The 25,602-nt window shown below is 32.1% G+C and overlaps 1 protein-coding gene across 2 annotated transcripts in view; it reads left to right on the top strand.

The window, feature by feature from the left end:
- Window positions 1-25,602, top strand: part of CDH19 (cadherin 19) — a 51,816-nt gene that overhangs the window by 13,783 nt on the left and 12,431 nt on the right. For both annotated transcript variants that reach the window (XM_019729360.3, XM_019729359.3), the window contains exons 2-8: window positions 1,384-1,685; window positions 4,361-4,655; window positions 12,249-12,368; window positions 15,461-15,625; window positions 18,222-18,406; window positions 18,975-19,228; window positions 22,447-22,568. In XM_019729360.3, coding sequence (XP_019584919.3) covers window positions 1,491-1,685; window positions 4,361-4,655; window positions 12,249-12,368; window positions 15,461-15,625; window positions 18,222-18,406; window positions 18,975-19,228; window positions 22,447-22,568 — 1,336 coding nt within the window. In that variant the 5' untranslated portion in view covers window positions 1,384-1,490. The remainder of the gene's footprint in view (window positions 1-1,383; window positions 1,686-4,360; window positions 4,656-12,248; window positions 12,369-15,460; window positions 15,626-18,221; window positions 18,407-18,974; window positions 19,229-22,446; window positions 22,569-25,602) is intronic.

Here is a 25,602-nt window from a genome sequence, read left to right as displayed (position 1 = left end):
GAATGCTATTTGCCCAACATGCAGTATACTTGTCACTGTTAGTGAGATTATCAAATTTATACAAAATATTTTCTCATAAAGGAAACTGTATTTGTTCCAAATGTTTTCATTACACTAGGTATCAAAATATATATTTAACAATTTCTAAACAACAGCCATTATTTTAATTTGAAGTATTAAACCTAAGGATGAAATTTTTCTTTAATTTTAATCTCAGCTGAATTTCTTCATAACCTTCATTAAATAAACTTGCAACAAAACATACACATGCTTGAAAGAACTACAGAGGGATGACACCCATTTACAATAAAGTGTTCTTTCTTAATTAGATGTTTTTAACACACTTCCTAATGAGAGCCAAAGACTTAAAAAAGCAATCAGGGGGCATTCAAAAATATGTGAAGATTCAAAACAAGGTCATATAGAAAACTCATCATAGGAACAGGAACTCTGTGGCTTTTCTGTTGATTATGTTGTTCAACTCCATTGTAGATCTCACAAAACTGTTTTCCTTCATGAGTCCCAAACACAATGCAAATCTATTCAATTAAATACTAAGGGTAAGATTGACCAGTCATTTCAGAGAACTTTGGTATGATCAGTCTCAGTTAAATGGAAAGCTTTAACTAGAAAACTCAGTAGTTTGAGTTGTTTGTTATAATGTTTAAATAATAGAAGATTTCTTTCATCTGTCTTACATATTTTGACTCAGGCACTATAATTTTGTATTTATTTTCTAAAGATGGCATAATTTCTTTGTTAAGGTGAAAAGCATTTCATTTCATATCTTTCATAGTATAAAATGGTAAATATCTTGCACAGACTTTCTTTTCACAGAGTGTTTTATAACATCAGTATAACTGATTAGTAAATCCCCCAGGTTTGAAGCTTAATTGCCATTTTGTTTATTTAATACTACATAAAATGATACTTTGGAAAATTGTATGAGAAAACATATTTCTATTGAAAAAGAGGAGAAATTACACATTTGCCCCTCTTGCCTGACTCTTGTTTTAATGGGATAGTGTTTTTTTTTTTTTTTTACTGAGATAAAGTGGAAGAAGTAAGCAGTTTAAAAAAAAAAAAAAAAGTCTGTCTCAATGTCAGCTATCAATCAAGGAGATTGCCAGAGCAACTTTCCAACCTTCAGGCAGATTTGACTACCGCTTAAAATGAACAGTGTGCCTCAGCAGAAATTTATAATTATTCCATTCAAATATTGCTGAACTACCAAATATAATTAACTAGCATAATTGAAAGTAAGTTAAATATATATTTTTGTTTCATGTTTTATGGATGCAAATGTCGTATTATTTCGTTAGCAATTAAGTGAGAAAATGTTGTTTTTAAAATGTCAAATTTTGTGTATTTTTTGTCCTTTAGGCATATGAAAGACACTTAAGAGTCAAAAGGATTGTAGAGAAACATAAGGTTTATTTTGCAACATATCGTTTCCTCTGAAGAGCAACCGCTGAAATCAAAAGAGCAGAATGAATTGTTGTTTATTGCTACCTTTTATGCTGGGAATCCCTCTCCTATGGCCTTGTCTTAGGACGACAGAAAGCTCTAAAACGGAGGAAGTTAAACACCCAGCGGGATCTCATTGGAGAGTGAAGCGTGGCTGGATGTGGAACCACTTTTTTGTACCTGAGGAAATGAATAAGATTCCTTATCACATTGGCCAGGTACTGATTTTCTGGAAGTGTTACAGGAAATAACGTTGACAAATCTAAATGAGGAAGTTTTGGTCTTTGATGAGTTCTACATTTTCTCAGTAGAATCATCAGAAAGCTTCAAATACCAGAGCAATTAATTGTATCAGCTTTGAAAGCACCTAAAATAGCCTCAGAAACTTAAGGAAGAGGAAAAGCTCTGATATTCACATTTCACTTGAGCCTTCCCTATAAAAATGCAGCCCTCCTGATGGACATCTGGATATTTGAAGGCGTTATTTCTGGTGATGGATCAAACCAACCATACTCAGCATAACCATGTTACCAACAGTATTTAGCCTCATTTTCTATTATGCTAAGTAGGTGTTGATTTACCCCTCATTACTTATTAATGAAGCAGACTAATACCAAATCCTTTTACAGTTAAGTAGCTTCAAGAACCTCCATACTTCAGCTGATTAGTGAAGCTGAAGTACAAAGCATATTTTCACTTTCTTATAATTATTATATATTAGGTATATAATAATTATTGTCAGTTTCATTAGTGAGAAAGACAATTTCCTATTTGTGTTTCTGGTCTTTATTATTATTATTATTTGATTTTCTTTAAACAGCAGTAATTACGATGGCACGTCCTTTTCTGTAAAGCTTTTTCTCTAGATGAATGAAGTGAAGTAAGTTTAAATGCTCATTAACTGACACTAAAATTTAATTGGGCCCAAAGGGTGAAGCACTCAAAATTCATTAACCCTTTTTTTCTAGCCCTTTCAGGAGAGCTGCAGTGTTAGCTTGATGTCCGGAGTCCATATGAGTTCATCTATCTTATCATCCAAATATATATGAGAACAGTGAACCAAAGACTTAGATTAGGATCTCAGGCAAACAGATTGAGAGAGAGAGAGAGAGAGAGAGAGAGAGAGAGAGAGAGAGAGAGAGAGAGACCTGCTACAAATAATATTTCTCATCCCTTTTTGTTTTCAAAGATGACCTGCAGGGAAGTCATAGGCAGAATGCCATGAGGTCCATAGCTTAATGATGCTACTTGAGTATTTCTTCCACATGCACAGTGGACTTTATAGAGCACCATATGCTCTCCCATCATTGAATGGGGTGACTTGCTAACATGGGCTGGAGACTTTTCCTGAATAAGGCTCTGCAGGGAAGTACATCAGTACAGTCAGCACAGGGACTTGCTCCTGGGCTGTCATATTTTCTAGTTTTTGTTTGTCTGCTTCCTACACAAATCTCCTGTTTCTTCCCTTCACAAAGCAATTAATTGGTTTGCCTATTTTCTTCATTCTGTAAAAATACTTATGAAAATATTTGACTAGCTATTTTCACTCTAAACAATCTCATTAGGCTTAAATAACACAGGTAACTGGTTTAAAAGAGACTGAAATGAATATGAGTGAATGAGCTATTACAAATGAATATTTAGGTGCTTATAATTAAATCACAGGTAAAATTAAAGGTAGCTGATGTGTCCAAGATAACTTTCTTTTTGATCTATTGGTTAAAAGAGGTTGAGTTTAGAGAGCACAGTTAAGTAAAAATTTAAAGTCATATTGATTTGCCGAATTCATAACTACCTGAAAAATATTTTTGAATAAAAATATAGAAATTTTTATAATACTAGAATTCATGAAATTGAAATGTGTTTAACTTAAGCATTCTGTGTTATTAAGAAGCAAATGTTCAAAACATATTTTTTCCTTTTTTTATTGAAATCTGGATACTTAAAAAAATCCAGCTCATTGATCGATGAAGATTACACTGCGAACATTTTTGAAATACATGTATTCATTAGTAAATTTGACTTACCTTCATTCTAATATTGAATCCAATTTTCAACCTATATTGAAATGATACTTGGTAAAATCTTGGCCCATACTTTGCTTCGTTTGATATATTTATTTGAGAGGATATTTGTTTTCCTTAACTTATCATTGGACATGGAGACTTCATTTTTTATTTTATGAGTAATAAAGGATTATCAAATTAAAAGAGCTAAAACTCACCATCATTTTTATTACTAGTCCCAATTTTATTGCACAGCCGTGATATTCACCATATTATTAGAATTTGTTGTTTTAGATATCTTCAGATATTCTCCTCAATCACATAGAAAAATGTATTAATTAGTCTAGAATAACACACTGCACCTTGAGCTGTTACAAAAGTTATGAATTTAAGATTGTAGTTCTTTGTTAACTTTGTAAAATTTCAGAGAAGTTCTTACTTTGAAGAAGGGCATAATCATAAGTGATGAATAAAGAAAACCATGCATTCACAATAATTAGGAGCTTATGGCATGCTTCCTTTCTTTATGTAAAAACAATTTAGATATAAAAAAACACAACCAATGTTACCTATATCATAATAACCCTTGTTTTTATGTAAAATTCAAAATTATGTTAATACTATGAATGATGAGCTGATTTACTTTGCTTTTAGAAAATAAAAATAATGAGAGCACGGGAAAATTGGTATTTGAGAATTGAGTAAGATATGCCTAGTGTTGGATTTTAATCTTAAAATTAATAGTATACCTTGTTTAACACAATATGGGAATTATATGGAATTAGTACCTTGGGAAATCATGAACAGATATGAAAATGAAATCACTAAAATTGACGTGCCCATTTGGACATGTCTGGAAACTAAATTATTTCTCTTTGCACTTGCAGTTGAAATCCGATATAGATAATGGAAACAACTCTTTCCAGTACAAGCTTTTGGGATTTGGGGCTGGAAGCATTTTTGTCATTGATGAAAGGACAGGTGACATATATGCCATCCAGAAGCTTGACAGAGAAGAACGGTCCCTCTACACTCTTAGAGCCCAGGTAATAGACACCACCACTGGAAGGGCTGTGGAACCTGAGTCTGAGTTTGTCATCAGAGTTGCGGATATCAATGACAATGCACCACAATTCCTAGATGAACCTTATGAGGCCATTGTACCAGAGATGTCTCCAGAAGGTATTGCATATTAATTTACATCAAACATATATTAACAATGAAAACAGATTTAAGGTTTCTAGCATATGTTTTGGAAGTGAATTATTTCAAGTTCTACATTTGCACTTCCTCCTACAAATGTGTTAAGTAAACTATTTGAAAAATTAAACTATTCCTTAAACTTTTGTAAGCAATGGTACTATGTATCAATAAATTAGTTGTCTTGTTAAAATATAATTTCAGCCTTCAAAGCAATAGAAAAAAAGGTTAAACATGTTTATTTGCGTGATCTATAAAATTCTTCAGTTTGTTCACTGACTGGTTTCTTCACTATAATAATTTATTTTCTAAGATAAAATATATTTTCTATCCTAAAAAAGCACATAAGGCCATCCTAAACGATACGCATATAAAGGTAGGAAAAGCCAATTTATAAGACAAAAATACCCTATGCATCAAAATGATGGAACACAAAGAATTGAAACAGAATAAATTGGTTGAGTACCTCTATGTAGCTGTATGCATTTTCAAGTTGCTTTTCAAGCTCAATATTATTTTTATAAATATTTTAAATCTAGCAGATGTAGAAGAGAGTGCTTTCCACATGATATAAGAATTGACTACCTTGGGAATCAGAATTGTCTTTCTAGTAGGGGGGAAATTATAGTATGGTATGCAAAATGTGTCCACTCACTCACTGAGTCAGAAAATTTTGATACCACATATATAGCAAAATTTAATTTATGAAATTTACTTATGTGTGATAAACTTAAATGTGATTCATTATGGTAACTTTAAATTTTGCTTACATGCTTAAAAACTGTTTTACTTAAATATGTGATTCATTAGCCTTTGAGTCTAAAAATGCATATTCCATTGTGTATTTTACTGATTCTTTGTTATTTAACATTCCAGGTAGCAATTTAAAGCCCTCTTTCTACATGTGTTCAGAACATAGGTCTTCAACTAGAGCATGAACAAATGTATCTGTGTGATACGTATCAAGACCAATTATCATTCGATTTAAACGACACATTAATATTTTTCTATTTGGTAGCTAGGCAATGAGACAGTTTTTCTTCCCCCCAATCCTCCTCCATCTCTTTATTTTCCTCTCCTCCTTCTTCAACAAGCATATATTATGGCTCTAACCAGCATGTTCTAGTAACTTTTCTTTGAAACTGGGGATTCTGTTGCAAAGGAGATATATGAGGTGACTGATAGTATGGAACTTATATTTTATTTTTAACACAATAAATAACTTTCATTAACAAGGGGATACTTGATACTGTATGTTATGAAAATGTTAAGTATGATGATGGCTAATTGACTGGAGGAAGTGGGGACATTTTAAGAAGTGATATTTGAAGGGAATGATACAAAGAGGCCAGTCATGTCACATTCTAGGAAAGGATTCCTATAGGATGACTAGGGTTCCATTATCAATAATGGGAGTTATTTGCCTGCAGTGAGCATGGGGGGGGAGGGGTGGGCATGGTAATGGGTGAGATGCCCTTGGAAGAGAATGTGGGTAAAGACTAGAAAAGCATGTGCGCTGACTTGACTATTAAGCAAATGGGGGTTGCCTGGTATACTGGTATGAATGGGAATGGCCAGTGATGCAGGAAGAAGAGAAAGACATGAGAATAAAGGTTGCAAAAGATCTTCCAACTGTGTGGAAAGCTACTGTGAGGTTGAATGGCATCAAGACCCAGCAGTGACTTTTGATGTAGAAGGTTGACGGCTCCTAGTGATTTTGGTAAGAGCAATTTGGTGGCAGTATGCTGGAGATTGTTCTATTGCACGAATGGTAGGAGAAGAGGAGGTAACAATTAATTTAGCCAACTTTAAAAGATGTTATGCAACAGAGAGAAAATAGAGATGAGAGGCACTAGGCAGAGGGCAATGGAGGTAAAGGGGATTTTTTCTTAAATCATCATTTAATCATTGATTATGATGGGAAATTTAATAGCACAGTTATATACTGTAGGAAATGATGCAATAGAAGTGTGTTTTGGGGGCAAAATGAGAGGGATATAAGTGTTAGAAAACTGTTCTTGAGAAGAGAAAGAGCCATGACATCTAAGGCAATAGTAAAGTGGTCAGATTCAGGTAGGTTGATTGATAATAAACCAATTAATAAGTGATTGTTTCCGTTTTATCAGTGAAATATGAGACAAAGTCAGTAACTGAGAGCAGAGGGGTAGAACTTTAGCTAGAGAAGACCAGGTACAAAACCACCATTGTGCAAAGTTGGAGAGTGAGCCCACTGGGGGATTACAGTGTGTACAACACAGCATTTGTATCATGGCACCAAGTGTAGTCACACTGTGGTCAATTTGGTAGAGGTCACAAAACACTGGTTTGGTCTATAGAATATCTGGCTACCACAGATGTCTTGGTGCTTTGCAGTTGGAGGTTTCTGTACATATTCACCTAGTCAATCTGTGTGATTTAATACATCCTGTGGAAGTGCCAGTCAAGGTTCAGGCTTTGTGTGGAATCATACTAAAATCAATGAGCATTTTTTATACCTGTCCAGGGGAGGAAGGGGTCAACAGAATGATGGTCAGCTGCTGTCACAAATGTTATCTAATATGGAAATAGTGGGATATCCCTATTACTCTGTCAACCATTTTATAGACAGCTCCCCTCTGAAAAGTTCTTACAAGTATTAGCTTAGCTTCAAAGAAACCAATTAATATTATTATATGTGATTTCTCTGTTTCCCTCCATATTTAATTAATAAATAATGTGGATGCTTTTGCCTGAATCTATCTTTAATTCTTCATCTTCTTTCTATTAAATTGCCATTTAATAGGCTCTTAAGTGTTATTCTCACTTCTAAATTCCCTACCACCTATTTTATGTTTTACAAAGCAGTCAGTGCAAACATTTTATTCTCTGTTGTGTTTCTTAAATATATTTGTCTTGCCTTGGAGTCTGCTACCAACGACTGTGTTACAACCTGTAATTGAGCTTAGACTTCGTTGGACAACTGAAAGGAATCTACATTTGAGGATAATCAGAAGAGAAACACCAAGAAAACTACAAACTACATGTTGCTTATTTAACAAATAATATTTATTTACAAATAATGATGGGCTTTTACTAATTATATTTATTTTTGAAATGCAGTTACTTTCACATTAGAACTGTCAAGTCGAATTGAGATAAAACATCATGTTTTCCCACTTGTCAGTCTGGATTTGCAAAGTTATTTTTCTTCCATACAAAATACAAGATCTGATAGGCCAGGAGTCACACAGTTACAAGGTGATTAAGTTCTAGGAATACAACATATAGTACTTTTGCAGTACTGTATCATTTACTTGACAGTTGCTAAGGGAGTAGATCTTAACTGTTCTTACCACAAAATATAAAATTGTGATCATGTTAGGTGTTGGATGTGTTAACTGACCTTATTGTGATTATCATTTCCCAATATACGTGTGTATCAATTATCATGTTTATACCTTAAACTTATGTTATATGTCAATTATCTCAATAAAGCTGGAATTAAAAAGAAAATCCACTTTAAAAATATGTATCAATATGGTACAAATATGTCATAGTGTAAAGCCATTATAAATTTACATAAATTTACATAAACTCAATTTATGTAAAACACATACAGATTTAGACAATTTCAATATTTTATTTCATAAATTGTAATAAGCATTAATATATAGCAGAGATTTCTCAGAAAAATAAAAATCTTTCTTCAGATACATCAAATATGAAAATTGGAGTCTATGAAGCATTCTTTTCCTCACGTGAATTTAAAGTGATGGAGATTGTGATGGATTACTCTTTGTACTCTCTTTGAATATAGTATTGTTTACTTTCTTAATTGCAGCCCAATTTATTTCATTTAAATTTTCTCATATTACTGAAAGTAGAGGTGTCAAAACTACAACCTAAGAATAATAAGGATGACCGAATTTTCGGGTGATTGTGGACGATAAAACAAAAATATTTGAAGAATACTTTGCACATTTCAGGTGACAAGTGGGGCAATATCTGTTTTTTGAGTTTTATGTGGAGGTTCTAGGTTGTAAAGTAATTGCATTTCAAATATAAACACAGTAAGGATAGGCCAATCAATGCTTGTAAATAAATAATAATCCTTGTACGAATAAAATAAGTTTCAGTGTGAAGGATTAAGCAGATGCACTGGTTATAAACCATTATTTCCATCATGAATTTGATTTCTGAAAATTATACTTTTACTAGATCATTGAGTATCTTATATCTGTTTTTGTTGTTACCGAAATCATAGATTCAGACTGTAGGTCCAAGTAATATTTTTAAATTTGTGCTACTTTGAATCTGACCATTATACAAGTTAACATCCTCTCAATAAATTCGTTTCAGATTAATCAAAGTATACTTGTACTAAAATGGCATGTAAAAATAGCTTTGTTATTAGGCAATTTATATCTTAATCCTCAGAAAAGCCTGTTAATATTTTCACCACTGAGTTTAAAACAAAATTTTACGTAGTAAAATAAATGAGTTATTTTGAAATCTACAGTTCAAATCGTGGCATTCAAATACTGTATTAAACTATAGCTAGCACATTGTTTATTTAGTATTCTATAATAAATATAAACTTTACATAAAAAAAATATTATTGCCACAGGTTGTTGACTTTTGGATTTCTTATATGATATTTAAATTAGTCTCCTTATCAAGATTTATCACTGTTTTACATTTTTACCTAAAAATGTAATCACTGGAAGATAAAGCATTTTGTGTGAAACATGAAACATCATCTAATACAATTTTGTTACTAATATTAAACAACATTTGGATGAGAATCATCAGTCCTCTGTGATACTCTGGTTAACACTAAAATCCATATAAATCAACATCGACAGAGTGACATTATTTTTACATTATGTTTTAGTCTTAATGGGCAAACAGGTCTAATGTGTTGCAAAATTATGTTGATGCTGTCGACAATGCTTTCAGTCTTCAAAAATTTTGTGCATTTGTATGAGTTTTAGCAGTCATTAATGTCACAGAAAGCATAATTTATATGTAATTCCTCATATGCAATGAATACTTTATATTAATATACCATTATTTTATTATAATATTCTATCTGTGTCATAACAAATGAAAAAGTATATCAGCAAATACAGATTATGATACAATAAACTATGATTTTTCTCTAAAGCACCTGCGTCAAGTTTACATCTTGCATCACCAGAATAACAATACATTTTTGCAATGCAATGTCTCTCATAAAATATGCAGTCAAATATCTTAAATTTAATGGCATAAAGGCCTTTTGAAAAAGAAAGCTTTAAAGTTTCAGAAGCTGGCTAAACAGACAAAACTGATTTTAAATTTGCATTTATGTAAAAGACTCTCAAGGATAATATAGGCAAATTATATTAACTATCAATGTACTAATAGAACCCAGAATTATTAGATTGGGTATTATATTTGCTTATTATTGGAACAAGTAAGCCAAGAAATTATCTTATAAAAATATGATTCTAAGAGAATGTTTTTGTTCACTTAACAGAATAGATACAAATAGGTTTAAGAGGCTCTTTAGACAGCAAGTGCACTTATTTGCACTTACAAACAATATGGCCATCTCTGACCAAGCTAGAGTGACGCAACTCAGAGACGTACACCGATATTTGGACCCTTCAGTTCTCAAGTGAAGGTTTTTCCCACTTTCTGGTTTGCCTTGCTTGCTAACTAAATTTCAAGGATCTAGCCAATTTAAAATTTTAAAAGTTTCCATCAATTACCCAATTCTGATTACAGGATGGTGTTTTAATGGTGGAATCATAGGATTAAGAGTGAGGCAAATCAACATACACATAATTGAGGTATTGCTGCTTTTTTCCACAGATAATCCTGGGTGTCATTTTGCATTGTCACAGTTGTTCTAACGTAGGGTGTTCCGATCTCTAGTTTCACCCACAGCAGCCCTGCTTAACCCTGTTTTATTTCTGGCATCTTGTCCTGGGAGCATTTGTCCCTGATGTTTTATTATTTTTAAATATCATTGGTATGTATATTACAATAAACCAGAGTGAATTTGGAGGATACCTGCTTTTTACTTGTACCTTCTTCCAAGGGGTGTATGTGTATTAGAAAGTCTGAAGTTTTAACACTAAGAATTCCTTTTGATCCAACAACTAACCACACAATGATTTTGACTATAATTTCTGAAGCTAAATACAGAGTCTAGTTTTGGAAACTAGTAATGGGAAACCTTTATGGAAAGAAATGAAAAGGAGACATAAGGGTGAATTGTAGGGGAAGTAATTGGATGTGTACTCAGAAAAGCAGTTAAAAGAATGTCTAGCCTACTACAAACTGATTGAACAGAGATCCTTAAGAAGGCTTTTCTTGGAATAACTCTTCACAATGACTACAGGGCTATATTAATTAATTAACTAATTAATTAATCAAGATAATTTGCATATCACATGTGTAAGTTTAACGTATACAATGTGTTAATTAGATAAATTTACATATTGCCATATGATTACCGCCATAGCATTAGCTAAGCATCTCCATCATGTCACATAATTATCATTTCTTTTCTGTGCTAAGACCTTTAAGATCTAGTCTCTTAAAAACTTTGAAGTTCATAATACAATATATTTGACTATAATCACTGTGTTGTGCATTAGCTCTCCAGAACTTACTCATCTTCTTACTGAAAGTTTATATCCTTTGATCAATATCTCCCCAAATCAAAATTTTTATTACTGAAGAATCAAAGAGCTCCCTATTAGAGTATCTCGGTTTATAACATTAGATTGTAATGAAATAAATCACGATGCTAGTGGTAAAGAAAATCACAACGGCTATTCGATTTTGTGCCATTTATGTTGCTATTGTTAATTGAAATAGAACGTCCTGTTTTAATAAGTGCAGATTTTCAACAAGACCCACAATGCTAGATTCCATACAGATAATTCAAAAGCTTAATATTTTTAAAGAAACATTTTTAATTTGAGCATTAACTTTAATTGTCAAGTGCTTGTTTATTGATTGTTACTGAATTCTGAGAATGCTTACCTTATCAGTATCTGGTAGATTTTGTTTTTCACTTAAAAGAGAAAAAATCTTTAAACAGTAGGTATTTTCAGAAGGGAATTAAACAGGACAAAATAGTTATGCCCGTACTCAACTTGATACTATTTCAAGCTCATTTAAATAATCTTTATTAATATTTTATCAACATTCTGCAATTTGAGGGGGTACTCACAATATGGTTTTTGAAGAAAAGTGTTTCCAATTAACTTTTGATTCCTCAGCTAATAACACACCTTGGAAAAATCCTGAATTACACATAGGAATGCATGGTTTAATAGTTTCATTTCATTATGTCATAGATCTACATGTTTAAAAGTCTAAATTGCAAATGGGAATTAGAGCTATTTTGTATGAGGTTATAGTCTCTTGTCTATACAGAAAGATATTACATAGTTGTCTAATTTAGAACGAGGTAGGCTAGTCTTCCATTGTATGTCATCATTCTACTTGCTGAAGAAAGAATGCTTTACAGAACTGAATTCTTTGTTCAATCAGTCCACACTCTTAATTTCTCGCAACTATTTCTTCTTTATTCAGGAACATTCGTCATCCAGGTGACAGCACGTGATGCTGATGACCCTTCAAGTGGCAATAATGCCCGTCTTCTGTACAGCTTACTGCAAGGCCAACCATATTTCTCCATTGAACCAACAACAGGTATTTCAGAACGAAACCAAGTGCAATTCAACCTGATTCTAAGTAGGCGAATGTGAGAGCAAAAATTCTCAGCTTACAAACATGTTGTACAGCAGACCTGGTGTTATATAAATAAATAAATGGGATTCAATGTTAAATACTTAATTATTTTTAGTTTTTTAGCTGAGTTTTCTAAGATTGAAAGATGGAATTTTACACACTGCAAATAGTTTGTGGATGGGGTATAAAACATAGGTAAAGATTCTTACGAATTAATTAGAAAAAGAGAGGCAACCCAATTAAAAAATATGTGGAAAATACATTTCAAAGCAATTGAGTGAAAGTTCACATATAAAAGTCCTGCTAGCATATTAAAAATGTTCTCCTCATTAATCATCACAGAAATACTAACTAAATACAAGGAGATACACCTGCACACCCAAACAGAATGACTGAGATTAAGCAAGAATTGATGGCTCAGTATAGGCACTTGTATGAGATATTCACTTTCAAAAAAATGTAGTTGTGTATTTGATGTATTTTTTAGACAAAAAAATTGAATTTTCTAAACTTGCTTCTGCAATTTTCATTAATCAATACTTTATAAAATAAGTAGGACACACATTTTTCTCTTATTTTAAATGTGTCAATTGAATACATAAGAATTATATGACACTAATTCATTGTACAAATATTGATTGTCATGTTCAAAACAAAGATGAAGCCCATATAAATCCTGACTTTAAGAGCTCATAGACTCTATAAGTGGAAAAAGAAAACCCACCTAAGTACTTACCTAGCCATTAAGAATGTGGCAAGTGTCCAAAGAAGGGAAATTCTATGCTTGCTCATGAAGCAAATTATTATTTTCATCTTGGTGACATGAAAGCTTAAAAGAATAGAGCATTTTGTTGGACTTTTAAACATTTCTTATTGATTCATTCATTTTGCAAATATTAAGTGTCTCAGCCTTCTCAATCATGGTTTCCTGAGAGAATCAAATTCTGAAAAATATTACTTGAATGACTATATTGTTAATTCTTCCAAGGATGGTACCTAGCTTCTATTATTCTGGATGCACAGGACAAAAGCTATTTTAATGCACGCAATGGATTCCTTTAGACAGTAGGTTTTAATTAATTCCCTCATGCAATCTTGGTTAAGAATAGTTGATTATGTAACAGACTTTGTACAACATACTAAGTTTACAGTGTTAGCACATTGCAAGTTTTAAAAAAAAATAATAATAACAAAAACAACAACAAAAACATGAACTCTTTTCTCTTGGAACTTATAAATATATATTCAACATCAAATATTAATGAATACATACTCATATACTCATTTTGTGAGTATTATTGAGTGAAACAGACAAGGTTCCCTGAGAGAAAGAAAGAAAGGACTACTTCAGAGTGCATGGTCAAGGTAGAATACACGGACACCAGAAAGGAAAACTGAGCTTGTAGCCAATGTGAAGAGAGAATGGAAGAGCATTCCAGGTTATGGGAAGGGTGTATGAGAAATTCCTGCATGGGAGAGCGTTGAAGCTCTTTAACTAGAGGTCAGTGTGGAAAAGCAAAAAGGAGGATGGTAGAAAAGTGGGGTATCTAAGGAACAGACACGTAGTGGGCCATATTGGATCTCCCTGACAATTTTTAGCACTGTCTTTCCCTCCCCTCAACTCTCACTGCTTTTTATAATAAATATATTGAGCAAGTTAGCTAAAGCTGTTAATTGCATTAATGGGGGACAGGTGGAATGGGCAGAAAAAACAAAAATGAGAGCTAGAACACAGAAGTGGTGAGTTTTGGGGTGTATAAGAGGACCTAGGAATATACAGAGGGTGCCAACAAAATGTATACACATGACTTGTATTCAGTTTTGGTTATCAGTATATATTATTACGATTTTAATGCAGTTTTTTTCCTTTCTTAAAATGTGTATACATTTTTTTTGGCACCCTCTATATCTCCTTTGTTCAGTCTGAATGTGAGAGGAAAAGTTGTAAATAATGTAAGTAGATTTTATGGAAGCCCATACCCATGAGGAGCTAAGGCCTATATGTTTCCCCTACTCTCTACTTGACTGATCTCTATACCTTTGGATGTATCATTCCGAAAGCTCCAATACTGTTCTCATTTGCTAATATGAAGCACATTTCCCTCTTGAGTCAAACATAGGGAAATACTACCAGCATCTGTTTAACGTATTCAATTGTTTCCATACTGATTAATGCAATAAATTATAATTGTGAAACACTCTAGTCCTCAGTTAAAATCTTTTCACAATGTGGTCCAATTTATCCATTTTGTTTTACTGATATCACAATTTTTTACATAAACACTTTTTCCTGGACACATTTGAGAGTTGGACATTCTCTTTCGTATGTTTTTGTTATGTGTTCCCCAAATCTTTAGGACTGCATCCCCCTGTCCTATGAACCGTCTGAAAATTTTCCTAGGTTTTTGTTGTTGTCTGTTTTTCTTTGTTTTTTAGTGATGAATAATTTTTTAACTAAACGCTTTTACAGAAAGTGAGCATGTATTACCATATTTGTCATTGTTCATCTTGAGTTTAAATATCTATGTATATGTGTATTTAATTGCTACATTATGAATAACTGTAGGTAAAAAACTAACCTTGTTTGTATATCATGACTCAAAATACGCAAAATAGACATCTCAGGTGGACAATATATTTTGCGTAAAGTTGGTATTGTAATTTACACATTTACCCATAATGAACTACCTTCTTCGAAGTTAAGGGGAAAGTTAATTGTAGCACACTAATGATATGTTAGAGAAGACAGCAGAAAATAGATTGAGGCAAAAATAAGGCATTTGCAATCTGTACTCGTGGGTTATCTTAACATGGTATTTTATTAAGGGTCTAGTCGTGTCCTTAATTTTGTGATGACACACTAAATTCTAGGCAGAGTTGTTGTTTAATTCATTATTATTATACTTTTTTTCTCTCTAGAGCAGTGCCTGGAATCTTGTAGTAGTTCAAAATGTGTCAAAAGAATGATTATAGGGTTGAATTCTTAAGAAATTAACTGAGAGCATGCCGTGCTTAATAATGAAATAATAACTGGAGTTACCACATTTTTAAAGGTGTCATAAGAATATCTTCTCAGATGGATCGAGAACTCCAAGACGAGTATTGGGTAATTATTCAAGCCAAAGACATGATCGGTCTTCCTGGAGCACTGTCTGGAACAACGAGTGTATTAATTAAACTTTCTGATGTTAATGACAATAAACCTGTATTTAAAGAAAGTAAGTAGAAAGCATCTCGAATGTTTAGTATAGCATAATTCCGAGTATTTCAAATGTGTGCATATGTTAGTTTGCATTCTTAAAGCACTACAGCAGTACTAAAATTATGTAAAATAAATCTGTCAATTTTTCTAAGGTGTGATTTTTTTCACTAGGGTGAAAAGTCAAATACCAGTGAAAAAATAAAGTGTTGTTTTTTAATTGCTTCTGTAACAAATCACCACAATCTTCATGCCTTAACACAAATTTAGTCCTCTGAAAGAACTCTGTGCCGGTGTCAGCAGGCCAAGCAAGGTCATGCTAGTGTGTCTGCAGGGCTGCATTCCTTTCTGTGGACTCTAGGGGAGAATCCATTTCCCTAGATCTGGGTGTTGGCAGAACTTACTTGATTGTGTTTGTAGGTTGAAGGTCTCTGTTTCCTTGATGGCTGTGAACTGGGGGACATGGTTAGACCCTAGAGGCCTCTTCTGGCTCTCATACTCGTACATAACCCACACATCTCCGAAGCAATAAAGGACATCATAACCTTTTCTCACTGCCATCTCTCTGACCCATATTTTTGCCTCTTCTTCCACTTTTGACCACCCATGTGACTAGATGGGCCCACTTGGATAGACAATCTCCACACTTCAAGGTCAGCTGAGTAGCAATCTTAATTCCACCTGCAACCTTAATTCCCTTTTGCCATTTTAGTAACATATACATGTGTTCTGGGGTACTAGGACACAGACATCTTTTGAGATCATTCTTCTACCTACTACAAGTAATGATTTAAAATGAATCTAGTTTATTTTATTTTTTGTAGCAAGGATAGGTCACACCTGCTCTGAAAATTTAAGTAGTAAGTACAAGTTAAAGCACATGGTATGCTTCAGAAGGAATTTCTTATTAAATTCCTAGGAGGAGTTTCTTTTCTAAGGAGTTTCTTTTCTAAGGAGTTTCTTTTTCAGGGGCTTCTGTCTTAGCTACAGAAACACATCTGCAAGCATTTCCGGAAATCATGGACAATTATCATGAGAGAAGGAAAATTTGATACACATGGATTAAAGAAAGAAGTAGATCACAAACACACACACACACTCCTAAATAATGCAGACACTATTCCGTTCAGTCAGTTTGTGCCAGCTGCAGAGTCATTAAATCTCTAACTTTTCTAGAAATATTAGAAATCTGAATTTTTATTTCTGTGCTCTCATCCAATGTGCCTTTCTCATCTGCTTTTTCTGCTATTTCACTGGTCACTTTATTTCAGTCTTCTTTCCTTCTCATTGGCATATTTCTGGTATCAAGACTTTTTTTCTTCTACCTGGACTCTTTGGTGTTCTTATCGAGCCATATGACTTTAAATACCTCCTTAGTGCTGCTGAAAGTTTACAAATATATGCTTCCAGTCTGAACCTCTCCCAAGAGCTCCACACATGTATATACAACTCTCTACCCAATATATTCATTTATATATGTATCACATACACTTAAAACTTAACATACAATTAATTGTGTTCCCGATCCTGCCTCCCCCTTCTTCTAAACCTCCTCTTCCTACAGATGTTCGCTTCTCACAAACAAATCCAGGTTTTATACTGTTCAGGTCAACAATCTCAGTTTAATTCAATTCAATTCAATTCAATTCAGTTCAAGCAATCTACTCAGGTAGCACTAGGCCAAATCAAAGTCAATTTCAATTTCTAATTCTAATCCAGACTGGATTACTAATTAGTTATGCACAATTCCTGCTAGTTCCTGATTTTCTATATTCTATGAGCAAACACACACACACACACGTGCACACACACCCTTCTGATAATAGAAAATCATTATATTTAAAGGTTTAAGGTCACCTTTCCCTCTGTTCTTTCTCTCATATCCAAAATTCAGAATCTGCAGATTCTGTTGGTTGGGCCTTTTAAAAATATCCATAATCTGAACATTTCTCACCAACTCCATTCTACAACCTTGGATCATGCTACCCTCTTAATTTGCCTCTATTATTGCAATAGGCTCTCTTCTAGTCTCTCTGCTTCCATCATTGTTCTCCCTTGATCTATTTCCAACATATCTTTAGTGATCTTGTTAATATTAAAGTCAGATCATATCACTTAAACCTCTTACCATATCACTGAGAGAAAAAGTCAAAGGCCTAAGTATAACATACATGGTTCTAAATGATTTGCCGTCATCCAGCCCTGTCCCATTACCTCCCGGCCCTCATGTACTAGCATTCTACCCTTTGACCTCTCTCTCTCTCTCGCTCTCTGTCTCTCTCTCTCTCTCTCTCTCTCTCTCTCTATATATATATATATATATATATATATATATAGTTATATATATATATACATATATATAGTTATATATATATATATACATATATATAGTTATATATGTACACATTTATGTTATATATAACTATATAATAATAGATAATATTATAGATAGATAGATTGATGATATAGATATATATGTAATATATACAGAGATAGATTTAGAACAAGTACCTGGTGGAAAGGGTGGGTATGGATTTTCCTACAACTCATAAAGTGTGCTCTAATAGGGGACTCTTAATTATATATGCAACGTATCTTGAATTTTGTTTTTAAAGGTTTATACCGAATGACTGTCTCTGAATCTGCACCCACTGGCACTTCTATAGGAAGAATCAAGGCACACGATAAAGACATTGGAGAGAATGCAGAAATGGATTACAGCATTGAAGAAGATGATTCACAAACATTTGACATCATTACTAATAATGAGAACCAAGAAGGAATAGTTATATTAAAAAAGGCAAATATATTAAAATTATTTGTTTTGCAAAATAATGCAAAATCAAATCAGAAATACATACAGTTATTTTGTGTAGCCAGTTAGTTTTTGCTTCATTAAGCAATTGACATGAGAACTTGTCATTTATGATTTAGGGAAACAAAGAGTTTAGAGATGAGAGATAGTTATTGCAGAGCTTCTTGAATTATATGTTTGAACAGTTTTTTTAAAAAAGATTTCAAATAGAGGACTGGCTTTTTGAAAAGATCTTAAATGACAAGAAATTTATTCATATGATTAGTATGATACTTATGATACTTTCATAAGATACTTTTGCCCAGAAAAATATCATTTTAAACTGAAATTAAAAAATATAGTTATTAACTCCAAACCTTTTATAATACACACAAATAGCAAAATACACATAGGGATTTGCTGTGCTGCTTAATGCCAGTATCAAAGGAATCCCAGTACATAAAAAGTAAAACCTAACTGAAACAGATAATTTGACAACTAAAACTTCCTCTTTCTAAGGAGTGCCTTGGGTTACTGACGCCATGTCTTCTGTGCACACTGTATTTCTTTGCAGAGAGTGGATTTTGAGCACCAGAACCAGTATCGTATTCGAGCAAGAGTTCAAAACCGCCATGTTGATGAGCAACTCAGGAAATACCACGCTGAAGCCTCCACCACCATGATTAAGGTCCAGGTGGAAGACGACGACGAACCTCCCGTCTTCCTCCTCCCGTATTACGTATTTGAAATCTTTGAAGGACGCCCCCATGGTTCTTTGGTGGGCATGGTTTCTGCCACAGATCCAGATCAGAGGAAATCTCCTATCTGGTACGTCTGGAAAGCCAGCTGTGCAGGAATGAATAGATGGACCCCAATCAATTTTCATATAAAATTTCAAGCAAGTGTAACTACAATATATCTATATTTCTTTATATGGCATGTATCAAATTTGCAACAATTTAGACAAGTTAAAATAGGGGGCCTCCCCATTGGTTACAAAGCAGTGAAATAAGCAATTGCAAATGTCCAAGAACTAGGTAACCACTAATTAAAATGCAATGCAACCGACTATTAATTGGGGTAAGGAGGTGAAGGAAAAAAACACCTTGATTATGCCAAGTCAGAGAAGTAACAAAGCTGGTCAAAATGTGGTTCATTGAATTATTCTTTAATTAAAATGGTATTCAACAATTGAGAAAGCTTTTTATAGGATACCACTTAAAGGAGTGAAAATAAGTCTAATTGTTTAGAAATAAATTTCTCTGATAAAATGAAACAATAATTGCCACTATTAAACTAGTCTATTAGACTCATGTACTATATTTTCTTCTGTCTTTAAATATTCAAATTATAGGTCTGGTTAGATATAAAAACAAAATCTGTTCATTTATTTCCCAATTACCTTCCCTTACTCATCTATTTTCTACACTTCCGAGTTCAGAGAATTACACAAACCTCCATGTGTTTATTAAGATGCTGGCTCTTCTGTACAAAGAGGGGCTACAGATACAAAGAAGGAGCTGCTTTAAATTTTTGACACAGAAGAATACTCGCACTTTTCCACTGTTAATTCTTAACCATAAAATACTGCTTCCTGATATATACATATAATATGTATTATATGTATAATACATATATATATATATATATATATTTCTTATTTAGTTATAGTCATTTTAATAATAAATATAAGTGTATATGTGATATATGTATATAATTATAACCCAGTAAATCAATTGTTTAGAGTTTTAAAGTATGTCTATTAACCTATTTATTGTTCTTTTTAGAATATAATGAATACAAAATTTTTAAAGACACTGTGATAAGTAAGCGATTCACTATATTATCACGTATAATAGTAAAGCATTGGAAACAATTTTAATATTAAATCTTAGTGGTATAAATAAGGCAATGAACATTGAATGATTTACAATGATGCCTATGGACATAGATTAAAACATGGCATGATTTTAAAAAATAATACAAAATTATTACAGTTTTATGTTTACTAAAGGTAAGACTATTATGTATATGAGAGACAAATAAGTGAACCATGCCCTACTATTCACAGAGGTTGTGTTTTATAGCTTCACTTCTGGCGGTTACTTAATATTCTACCAAAAATATTTGTACTAGCAATTTACATCTTTATACTAAAATTAATTACTTTTAAAAGTAGTTTGTGAGCACCTGTCAAAAGAATATATTTTAATGCTTTTTCTAGATATTCTTTCATTTAGGAGTGTTTTTTAAATAAAATTGCTTTTCATATATTAAGATCACAAAATTTTTTCCACGTGGTAAAGTTTGAGTTAGCAGATGTTCAACATATATAATGAAAATAGAATTATATGTATATAGATATGGCTTTTCTGTGTCTTGGTTTCTTCTTCTTTAAAGTGGGAAATACTTTTGTAGTCATACAAGAATTAAGAACAAGATATAAAGGCATCTGGAGATACATACCTGGAAGAATCCCTTGTTTATTTCATTCTGGCAAGAGCTGTTAGCAATGAGAAACATCGCAGAGTCACATTTCATTCATTCAGAATTTTTAGAGGAATGAAGAGTCCCTAAAAGGAACTTTGAAGTGAACTAAAGATTAATCTTCTAAGCATCAAAACTTCACATTCTAAGCTTTTTAGTTCAAGGTCCTTCTAAAATGTTTGCGAACACATTTGCTTTCTTAAATGGTGTGTATTAATTATTATTTAAAATGTCTCTGGTGGCTCAAGATCATAATTATTTAAAAAATATATTTGGAAATAATCTCTTTTGATTGGTTTTATTTGGAATAGTGTATTATAGAAACTGGATATTCTAGAAGTTTAATACAAAATATTAACTGTTAAACTACTGTTTCTTTTTGTCAAGAAATCACTTAAGTAGGAAATATGACCACTTTTGGATTTGTAAGTAAATTGCTTATAAAAGTTTAAAAATGAGTACAGTTAAAACTGAATTCCTCCATAGTTTAATTCTTTGTAATTTCTATTTTAATTGTCCCCAGAGCACCAAGCTACAAATTAGTGATATTTTTAGAGGCCTGTCAATTCAAGTTTAAAATAGTCTCATCTTTTGTCACATAATTGTGGGAAACCTCACAGATGTCTCACCAGAGCCTTCCAGAACATCCCTGCAATGAGAAGCCATCACTGAACCCTAGTTATTACTCTTCTTTATTTTTTATTATTAATCATTTGCAAGAAGATAAGACATGCTGACTACTTCAAAGGCTTCTTTCATTGTGGAGCGGGAGATCATTTTCCAGGCTTTTGCATGAGAGACTTTTATTATCTGACTTCTTTCCATGAATGATCTAACAGCGCATTTGATCTATTTTCCTTACTTTTGGGATATATAGACAGGTAGATAGAGAGATAGATAGCAGAGGGATAGATAGATATAAATATAGATATAGATATAAAGTATATATATTAAGTATATACTTTATTAAATAGTATCGAATTGTTTCCTTTACACAAACAAAAACAAGCATATTTCAATCATTAGCAATCAATGAATTATAATATGATGCACACATTTAGCAAACCTCTATGTGGTGCAGGAAAGAGACTCAGAGCATCTAGTCCAATGATGTTTTATGTCGCTTCAAATGAAATAAAAAACAACAAAAAAACCCAGGTTCTCAAGTATTAGTTTTTATCTCCATTTATTTGCACTTTTACTCATTTTACAAATGACACTTTACCATTTCTTTTTAACCAAGTTATTCAGTTATTAAAATTCTTTCTTGGGAATGAGAATGAGTCACATGTGTTTAGATTTCTCATGCATCAACTTAAATTTGAGGCCGTTTTAGTTTTTTTATTTTATTTTATTTTTTTCTTTACTAGCTCCACTGAGTTGAATCTTCAATATAGGAGTGTGCTTTTTTGAAAGTTGTTCAGCATTAAATTAGCTATATGGATCATGCATTTAATCATCTGTCATTGTTTTCAAAGGCTGTGATGTATCAGTGTTATACATAGAAAAAATAAAAGTAAGATATTTTATTTATTTATTTATTTATTTTTTGGGTGCAGGTATTCTATTACCAGAAGCAAAGTGTTCCATATTGATGAGAATGGCACAATCATCACAACTAACCCCCTTGACAGAGAGATTAGTGCTTGGCACAACCTAAGTATTACAGCCACAGAAGAATGTAAGTACTCATTCGGGAACTTCACATTGGTTCACCAAACTTTTTAAACCATTCAGTAATTTCTGAATATAGGGACAAATACGAGCTTAAAATATTGTTGGGATTAGAGTTAAATGATATTTTATGTAAATGCATGCATATGTATTTTATTTTATTATTTTAAAATAATATCTGCTCATTTCTATTACAGCTTATTAATATACTTACTACTAAATACCTTTAACTTTTTAAAAACAATATGTAATGATTAATGCAAGAAATAAATCATGGAAAAACATAAATAATAAAACAAAAAATCCCCTGTATTTCTAAAACATTATAATATTTTTCATGGATACATTTTTGTATCAATTTATAACAATTGAATATAAATTTTGCAAGTTATGTTTTCCAAACTCGACAATATTCTATATGGGTTCCTTTTGAAGTTGAGTTTAATGAAAAAAAGAAATTATTTTGCACATTTCAGAAACATATGATAATTATTTCATAGGACTCTCTTGCTTAGAGCAGATATTTTAATTTAGAGAACTGATTAGTTAATGTTACATATTGTTTTACTACTATACAAGTAGTAATAAAACTATTGATTTGGAATTAAATGTTTTAATTTAAAATAATTTAAAGTTGACTACTAATATTCTACCATTTAACCATAATCAGGTTAGATTGACTCAATACACGAGGAGACTGGTCTGGCATCAAACACAGAATTCCTGTGTCTTGTTCTATTGCTAGGATAAAATATTAGCAATATTCTTAGACATTAGGGACGGTGACATTTCAGGGCAGTTTTCTTAAAACTTAGGAATTTAAAAACAATCATATTTCAGTGAAATAATGGGAAATTATATGAAGAATTCAAACAAGAATCATTTATTGAGAGTCTGTGCATCACAAAAGGTAGTACATTTTCAAATTAAAATGTTGTCTGTTGTGCTGATAATCACATTTTCAATAATCAGTAGTAACCAGACCAGTGTTGTTTTCAGTTTGTTTGTTTTTTTCAGAAATAGACAGATGATTCCATTTTAAGGTTGTAAAAAGTAGATAAAATTATCCCGATTTATCACTTGGATAGTGCCTTCAAAATTATAAATTAATCAGGTATTAAATCAATCATTTTAATTCAAGTTCAAAGGAACAGATATAACCATATATAAGATTTTCAAATCATTCTCTCATTTAGCCAATGGATTTAATATACTACAGTAAAGGATTAAAATTTTAAATACAAAATATTCTAGAATGCATCCTTTCATACCTGATTTTGCATAAAGTTTTAATAATTTGTTTCCTTTCTTGGCTTGATTTTTGAAAGCCTTTGCACATATATATTGTTCCTCACTTATTGAGCAGTTGGCCATTGAAATGGTGGAGTGGAAAACATGTCTTTAATATATACTAGAATATATATAAATATATATATATATATACACACACATACACATATATGTGTATATGTACAAATGTATATATACACATATATATGCACATATATATGTGTATGTCTTTAATATATACTAGATGTCTATATACTAGATGTGTTAGATATATATACACATATATATGTATATGTATATATATATATTCTAGTATATATTAAATACATGCTTTCTGATATCTATATCTCTATATCTATCTATCTAAATATATAGATAGATAGATAGATAGATAGATAGATAGATAGATAGATAGATAGAGATATATATCAAATATCTCTATGGAAATCCTGCAGGAGGACTGAGTCTGGGCTTTGTATTTTCCCATGAACTAAACAATAAAGGACGGGGAGCCAATGTTACAAGGAAATAAACGTCTGCTGCCACAGAAGAAATGTCAAGGATTTTGGTGTCAGAAAACACAAAGATGTTTATTCTAAAAGCAAGAAGCTTGTACATATTGGGCATTTCTGAGAACAGATTATTTGTAATGTCACTATTTACAAAAATATTGAGAGAAGGAATTCAAATAAGTTTAAGAAGACTGGATATCTCTAAAAAGAGTCTTTCAGCTAAGAGTTTAATGGCTTTCAGCTATTGAAGGAGCATACTTTATTGAGTTTATATAATTGTCCACCATAAGCTTATTTAATATTCAAGGAGGGGGTGTTTCATAAGAATATATCGTTTTGTTTTGTTAAATTACAAGTACTAAAACTTGAGTTATTAGAAATAAGAATCTTTAAAATTTATTATGTATATTCTGCAATGTCAAACATTGATCTTTTATGAATGAATAGGAAAAAAATGATGAATAAATGGTATGAAAACTTTGCAAGATAATTTAATTATATCTGATCCCATTAGCTACTTGATGACTTTGTATTAGAGGGATGTCAGGAAGATTTCTGGAGAAAGGTTGAAGTATTTATTCCGTTGCCTTCTTTTAATATGGTGGGAATACATTATAGCATTACAAAATGAAAGAAAAACAGCCCAAATATTTTTGTTGCAAGATAGCTGCTCTCCATAAAAATTACAATGTATGTATGTATATTTACATATATAGCATAAACAAAGTATATGGTGTAATAAATATTATAATTATGTCATTGTATATTGTGTGCAAATGTGATATCCAAAGACAGAGGGTACCAAAAAAAAAATGTATACACATTTTAAGAAAGGAAAAGTGTATTAAAATTGTAATACTCAATGTATACCAATAACAAAAGTAGAATATAAGTCACGTTTGACTTCTGCAATTACAAGAGGTGCTCAAAGTGGTTGTGTCCAGACACTTCTAATTACGGAGAACTACTGCTTGAGCAACATTGACCAAAGTGTTGTGTACATTTCAGAAACACTTGTATGTATGTTTTTCTATATATATTTTGTATATATGTTTCCACTTGTATATATGTTTTTGGCACTCCCCGTATTTAGTGACCAGCACAACATGAGTAACGAGAGGAGACTTCAGCTCTTTAGATGTACTGCTGCTTATCAGCTGATCAGCAGACCTCACCGTACTCACAGCATTACAGTCTGTGTGTCTGTCTGTTTGTAGACATATACTATTCAGGAAATGG

The sequence above is a fragment of the Rhinolophus sinicus genome, chromosome 4 (assembly GCF_057876585.1).
Source record: "Rhinolophus sinicus isolate RSI-liver-muscle chromosome 4, RSI-T2T, whole genome shotgun sequence".
Lineage (NCBI taxonomy): Eukaryota > Metazoa > Chordata > Mammalia > Chiroptera > Rhinolophidae > Rhinolophus > Rhinolophus sinicus.
Note: the sequence above shows the minus strand (reverse complement) of the source record. Positions and strands in the feature narration are given on the sequence as shown.